The sequence below is a fragment of the Neomonachus schauinslandi genome, chromosome 3 (genome assembly GCF_002201575.2).
Source record: "Neomonachus schauinslandi chromosome 3, ASM220157v2, whole genome shotgun sequence".
Lineage (NCBI taxonomy): Eukaryota > Metazoa > Chordata > Mammalia > Carnivora > Phocidae > Neomonachus > Neomonachus schauinslandi.
Window position 1 is genome coordinate 118,248,323 of NC_058405.1, and position 7,983 is coordinate 118,256,305.

The window sequence follows — 7,983 nt, forward strand, 5'->3', positions numbered from 1 at the left end:
CCAAGCATCATATACTTCCTCAGAAAGTTTATAGTTTAAACTTGGGTTCAGCTCAGTGCACCACAACAGAGAGCAGGCAAAGAATGCCAAGTAAGCCTTACAGTTATGGTAGCTTGGGAGATGGGCAAAATTGGGTGAGTACCACAGGGAAGAGGTGGCTACAGACTTTATTTAGTAATGCTCAGAGCAATAACGTAGGGCAGTCTAGGAAATTGCTGGGGATAATAGCACATGCTGCACATGCTAAGCTGTTAGTCGATTCATTAATAAAAAACACTGCCAATTTGGAAAAAAAAAGACAAAAAGACAGATTTGATGAAGAAAAACAATATATTATTTGGCTAAAATTGCAGGTGTGTTGTGTGTGTGTGTGTGTGCATATAAATGAAACTTGTAGCATAGTCAGGTAACCTCCATTTAGGGACTCTTCTGGAAGAAATAAGCAATATTTATTGCACATGCAATTTATACATATCACTTAATTTTATTTAATCCTCACAATATCTATGTAAAATTAGTAGAGTGGGCCTTAATTTACAGCTGATGAAACTGAGGATTAAAGAGATTTAATAGTTGTTTTCAAGGTCACACATTAATTAGTAGCGGAACTGGGGTTCAAGTACTTCCTCAGAGTTGTGAGAAGTCAAGATAACATGTACAATGTGCTTAGAAAGACTCTTGGACCCAGTGAGCCCTACAGGAATATTACTTGTTATTATTGTCACCTATCATTATTACTACATGGCTTAATTAGAAGAGATTTTCTCTTTTTCTCCCTTTTGTTTAGTGCACACATAAAACACAGCCACCCTAATGGGAGTTTTCTCTCTTTCTCTCTCTCACTCTCTCTTTCTCTCTCTCAGCAACTTCTATATTAAGGTTTAGATAAATCCTCCACTGTGCAGAAGTTATTGATTATTTGATGTTTTCTGTGTCACAGCATCCAGACATTCCCCTTGGCCTGTGGTTATATTGTGTTTAACCATCTCGTACCCCACCTCATGTAGGCGACCGTTTCTGACTAGCAGAAACAACAGAGAATAACTGCATTGGAGGCATTCTGAAAGTTTCATTAAGGACTTGTCAAATAGCAACTCGCTTTGCCATTTTCACTTAAAAAGCTCTCAGACTTGTTATTTTAATGAGTGTTCAGTTCAGTTAAAGAGAAACTTCCAAGTAGAATCAGGAAGGGGGACAGTCAAAAGGAAAAAGGTTAGCCTCCGTTGCCTCTATCATTTTAGATCAACACACTAGTGCTGGAATACATTAAGCAGCAATAATAGCTTTTTTATCTAAGAATTAATGCAGAGAATAAATCTTTTTTTTTCACAAAATGTTTTTCATCTGAGGATCAAAAGTCCCAGCTATTTCCAGTAGCAGCATCTGTTGCTTTACCAGTTTCCACAGAGATGAGCTCGTGTTGATTTTCATCACATTTGTTCAAGTCTGGAACCTGGTTAAAATACACAAACAGCCGCACTGCCGGTTAAGAGTTGCAATCATATAGTACCCTGTGAATAATGCTATTTACCTACCTGCATTTATTTCGATTCAAATGGCATTTGCAATTATGAATCTAAGCATGGATTATTTAAAAATGATTTAGAGTAAGAAGCATAAGGTGAAGCAACCTACAAGGAAGAATACAATGCTACACACAGATTCTTAGGAAACATAATTATATTTACTTTAAATCTTTCCAATTGTATTTTATTTTTTTAACATCATTTTGGGAAAACTTTTGTAAAAAGAGGTAGTCTGTCAATTATGTGTTATCTTAGAACATTGTCTAAACTGCAGATTGACCATCAAAGGCATTTCTGTTATCCAACTTATAATGCTTTAATATCATTATCCATATGTTAACTTCACATTAATATTCTGAGTTGAAACCAGATTTAAAAGCTATGATGCTGGATACAAAAATACTGAATCAAAGGAGGGGCGCCTGGGTGGCTCAGTCATTAGACGTCTGCCTTCGGCTCAGGTCATGATCCCAGGGTCCTGGGATCGAGCCCCGCATTGGGCTCCCTGCTCTGCAGGAAGCCTGCTTCTCTCTCTCCCACTCCCCCTGCTTGTGTTCCCTCTCTCGCTGTGTCTCTCTCTGTCAAATAAATAAATAAAATCTTTAAAAAAAGAAAATACTGATTCAAAGGGACACATGCACCTTGATGTTTATAACATCATTATCAACAATAGCCAAATTATGGAAAGAGCCCAAATGTCCATCGACTGATGAATGGATAAAGAAGCAGTGGTGTGTGTGTGTATATATATATATATATATATATATATATATATATATATATACCCTGTCATTTCTGGAATGTATTTTTTTTCAGGGGTTGGGGGGTAAGTGAGGTCATTTGGTCATTTCTGGATTGTTTTTTTTTTCAGGGGTTGGGGGGTAAGTGAGGAGTATGAGCAGAGGCCTCAGTGTCCTGGATGCAAAAGGCACCACAAAGAACTGGGTGGAGGAAGACTGCTCTTTTCCTGTCTGTCTTGGTCAGTGTCTCCTTGTCCTGGGAAGGACCTCCCCGGCTTTGACTCTTGCCCCCTCCCTGTCAAGTCCACAATGTCCAGGTCACGTAAAAAGAGGAGCCTGAATGGGGATTAAACCATGAGCAGTTTTATTTTATTTTATTTTTTTAAAGATTTTATTTATTTGACAAAGAGAGACACAGCGAGAGAGGGAACACAAGCAGGGGGAGTGGGAGAGGGAGAAGCAGGCCTTCCGCAGAGCGGGGAGCCTGATGCGGGGCTCGATCCCAGGACCCTGGGATCATGACCTAAGCCGAAGGCAGACGCTTAACAACTGAGCCACCCAGGTGCCCCCCACGAGCAGTTTTAATGGTCTGATTTTCTCCCCCCACCCCATTTCCCCACTGTTAGTATTATTATTACTACAAGAATAAAGGATCCCTGAAAGCCTATCCCCTCCTCTCCCTTGGCCCCCCTTGGCAGGACTTATCCCTACCAACCCCCTGGATTTCTGGGTAAAAAAAAAAAAAGGTGAAAGGCACTGCAGGGGTGGGGGTGGGGGGCTCAAGTGCCAGGGAGTCTGAGGGGTGGTGCAGGGGCAGGGCCAGGCCCTTGGGGATTGAGAAGCATCCTGAGGGCTGGGGCTAGAATTTATTATGCTAAATAAGTCAGTCAGAGAAAGACAGATACCATATGATTTCACTTATATGTGGAATTTAGGAAATGAAACAGATGAACATGGGGGAATAAAAAGAGAGAAGCAAAGCATGAAACGGACTCTTAAATATAGAGAACAAATTGAGGGTTACTAGAGGGGAAGCAGGCAGAGGAATGGGTTAAATGGGTGGTGAGGATGAAGGAGGGCACTTGTGAAGAGCACTGGGTATATAAGTGATGAATCACAGAATTCTACTACAGAAACTAACATTATATGTTAGGTAACTGGAATTTAAGTAAAAACTTAAAAAAGAAAAAAAATCTTAAAATAACTATGATGCTGTTGAATTGGAAATGTTTATATTTGTGTGCCTACATCTAATGAAAGTGTAAAAGAAACAGCAGAAAACAAACGAGGGTTAAAGTGCTGGCAAATGTTCTTGGTATAATTACTAAAGTATTGTCATGGTTTTAATCACCTTGCTGCAGGCCTTTTTAATACCACCCCAAGCTTCTACACTCAGTCTCCCAAGCTATTACAGATACTTAGGTAGAAAAGAAGAAACCCTAAAAATTGGGAATGTGAGTAATGCACGTTTTTCTATATTTTAAAACATTTTGAATATTTAACTGACATTTCCAAAAAGGGAATTGCTATCTGGTATCTAGACATTTTTGAATTTAACTTTCTGTATTGCTAATATGGCACAAATTACTAATATGTCAAAATCCCCCACTTACATTAATGCAGGAACACTAATTTTCAGGGACAGCAGGAAATGCAAATGATCACTACAGAACAGTAAACCCAGCAGTCATTATTAAGCACTGCCTAAATACCAAGCACTGTTTTGTGCCCTTGTCCCAAACTCTCTATGCTTTTATGGGAGGATACTACTCTGCTTTGTAGAAGAGAGAACTGAAGCTCAGGGAGTTTCAGGTAATTTTCACAAGCTACTTAAGTAATGGAATTGACAGCCAAAATTAATACTTTTCAGCTTTATAAAGATGCTGCTTCACAAGTATTACAGTTTGCTATGGAGGGAAGTTAGTTAATTTCATATAGTAGAATAAAATCTCCCCACCATACTTTTCTGTCAGAATCATCCACTGGCTTTGAGTAACAATGCTTACGGGTATTTGTATGTGAACAAATGTTTGAAATACCTGTTGACATTGTAGATATCATTGTGCCATATGCACCTTAATAATCGACGGCTTGTTTCCCCAAAGTGAAAGTTTTATAAGACTTTATTTCCCCCACTTTTCCCCACCATTTAAATTTCTCCAGTGTTTTTTCTATGATTTCTGATAACTTCACAGGAAACAACTCAGGGTAAGGATCAGCAATGTGGTATGTTATAATGACAAATAATGGGGACAGAATTTTGATTTTTAATTTCATCTTCCCTTCCCAATGTAAAAAAAGTCACTAAAATGAAATGAGCTAAGATGGTGATAGTAATAAAATTTTGTTTCAATATTTACTCACTTACTGTTACAAGTAATTGAACAAAGTTTAGGATCTGAATTTACTTCAACTATTAATATATACATGGATTTATAGTGACCAAAGGACAAACCTACAGACCTATGTTATACTGTGTTATATTGACTGTGTTTCCTTACTTCAGATAATTCTCTCCACCATCAATTTTCAGTGGAATAATATTTAAAAATTAAAATGGGGTTATAAAGGAAGTACTACTACTTAGCAGTAAATATATATTTATGATTTTTTTCTTAAATTTAAATTAATATCCTGGGCTGGAAAGATCCATAAAGAATTTACGAGAGTGATTGCTTTTGGAGAGAAACAAAAGGGTACTTCTTTAAACAAATATATGGTACTTATTTATTTTATTTTTTGTGACTTAATGGGTAGGTACATTGATAGTTGTCATTTATTCTAGGTACTTCGCTAGATCTTTAAACTATTCAAAATAAAGTCCAGTAACTATATCAGGAAGTACATTTTTGAATCTTTTCTGAATAAGTATTGATCTGTAATTTTTTTCATGAAATAGATGCTAGAAAATTGTTTGAAAAGACAGTTGCTACTTTCTAAGACTTACAAATTACTTTTTAAAACTAATTTTGTTATCTCATACATAAATGTTTCCGGGAACAATTCCTGATAAGATGTTGACTGTGAAGACTGGCATTTGGCCTGTATCAGATTTTCACTGTGACAGTTAATTTGATAGGTTGTTTAGAATGGGGTTCCTAACTAAAGTAACAGAGACATGATGGCAAAGTAAAAAGAACAACCAAACCACCAGAAATTAGAATAATACGGTATTTTTTCTATAGCCTCCTAGAGCTGTGCCCAAGGAAGGTCAAGGGGTAATCGTTTCTCTGAGCGCTATGTTCCTTATCTTTAAATTGGACAAAGGAATATTTTCTTGTTAGGATGATATTGAGAATCAGAAATAATATACAGATAGCACCTAACCCAGTGCCTGAGATATGATCGGCATTCATCTTCTACATCAATTTTTTTAAAACATCTGGAAAAGGATGGTATGTAAGTGTAATAACTGCTTCCTTGGTGATATATCACCAGTAGTCACAAGGCAAGAGTTTGGAAAGATTCAAGAAAGAAATTATCTTCAATATTGCTTTTCAGTTATGCATTTATCCTAATTTCAGATATTCTTTGTGTGATCACTAGTCGGGGGAAAAGACAGAATATCCCTTTATCCAGACTATTCCAGGCTTAAACACAATAGAAATTATTTTTTATAGAATGACAGAGGGAGAATAGAAATGTAAGCAGAAGGACTGTCATCGTTTGGTTAAATTATACTTAATTTTACAGAGGTGCATTTTTACAACATGTCTATTATTTTACGCTTTAATAGGCTCTACTAGAAGTCTGATAGTAAAAGTAGAAGAAAGTGAATTTTACAACTTACAGAAAATTATATCTTTTGGCTAAAATAAGACTGAAATTTGATAATATGTTTTAAGTGTATTCATTTACTTCCAGTGTTCACGTCTCCAATGAATAGCAGAGGTTGACTGATTTAATAGTAACCCACTCTAAATATATAATTTGTGAAGAGAATATGGTTGAGTAAAAAAGAGTAGCATGAGGTAAATGGTATCCAAATAACATGTAAATAGCAAAATTTTAGATCTGATATCCAGCATCCAGTCTCAGAGATTCCCATAGCAGGAATACAACTGGAAACATCACATTGTCACAGATTACTGATTTTAGCATATGGATTTCTAAGACTTGAGCAGAAGTTCATTCTGGCCTTAAAGGTCCAGAAGAATGGAACCACCGCGATGACTTTCCATTATCCGGTATAAAAATATTTTCAACTTTCTTTAATTAAGCAAATACTTGGGATAGTTATATTTGCTCCCCTTTAATAAGACATTATATGACACATTTTACATTTTTGTATGTTATTTGATTTTGTACTCAGCATCCTGTGATGCAGGTATATTCATGCTTTACAGAAGAGCGAAATGATACTTAGTTAAGTATCTTTCTCAAGTTTACACAGTGGTAAAGTTTGGCTGCGAAGTCAGGTCTGTTTCGTATTATCACATGGCTTCGTGAACAAGGGAAAATGATTTTGTGATTTCTCCACTTCTTCTAGAGACACATATGTTCTGAAATTGATCTGTGCCATTTTTACTTTTGGTTCATGGATGCAAAGCAACTAATTAGGCCTCAATGTACCATCCTCCAAACATGTATAGTAAAAGTTCCCTGTGTTTTTCATTGGAAGAAAGTATATGTATTAAAACTATTAACATGAAAACTTTTAACATATTCTTTTATTCAGTCTACTTAGACAAGCAGTTCAAAGCTTAAATAAGAAAGCAAAATGAATTCCTTAGGTCAAACTGGCTTTGTATTTCCTTCTACTATGCATAATTTATCAAAGACTTTCTTTTTGCTTATAGGGATGACTTGTCAAGCTCGAACATCTTACACTGAAGATGAAGTTCTTTGGGGTCATCGTTTTTTTTCCTGTGATTTCCTTAGAAGAAGGGTTCTTTAAAGTTGATTACTCCCAGTTCCATGCGACATTTGAAGTCCCCACCCCACCTTATAGTGTGAAAGAACAGGAGGAGATGCTTCTTATGTCATCCCCTTTAATAGCACCAGCCATAACTAACAGCAAAGAAAGACATAATTCTGTGGAATGCTTAGATGGACTGGATGACATTACTACAAAACTTCCATCTAAGCTACAGAAAATTACCGGAAGAGAAGACTTTCCCAAAAAACTCTTGAGGATGAGTTCTACAACTTCAGAAAAAGCCTACAGCTTGGGAGATTTGCCCATGAAACTTCAACGAATAAGTTCAGTTCCCGGTAACTCAGAAGAAAAACTGGTATCGAAAACCACCAAGATGTTGTCTGACCCCATGAGCCAGTCAGTGGCCGACTTGCCACCAAAGCTTCAAAAGATGGCTGGAGGAGCAGCGAGGATGGAAGGGAATCTCCCAGCCAAATTAAGAAAAATGAACTCTGATCGATTCACATAACAAAACACCCCCATAGGCATTATTTGCTGTTTGATTTAGTAATAGTCCAATATTTGGCTGATGAGGTAATTCTCGAAGGAATCCGAAAGGTACATTTCCCACCCCCCCAGTCATATATATGCATATTTGAGAACCCTTTCTTCCCAGGTATTGCCACTGTGCAGAAAGCAAAAGTTATGTAAAGGGAGGACATCCTAAGAAAGTTCTTATTAACGGGCATGTATTATCACATCAAGCATGCAATAATGTGCAAATTTTGCATTTAGTTTTATGGCATGATTTATATATGGTATATTTATATTGTATATTCTGGAAAAATACATATATATA

At 36.7% G+C, this 7,983-nt stretch overlaps 1 protein-coding gene across 1 annotated transcript in view; it reads left to right on the forward strand.

Moving 5' to 3' along the window:
* The window catches only part of KCNJ3 (potassium inwardly rectifying channel subfamily J member 3), a 150,126-nt gene extending 142,473 nt beyond the window's left edge, over positions 1 to 7,653 (forward strand). Inside the window, 2 exon segments of the mRNA XM_021703161.1 lie at positions 7,066 to 7,124; positions 7,126 to 7,653. Of these exon segments, the coding sequence (XP_021558836.1) occupies positions 7,066 to 7,124; positions 7,126 to 7,653 (587 nt within the window).
* The last annotated feature ends 330 nt before the right edge of the window (positions 7,654 to 7,983 follow it).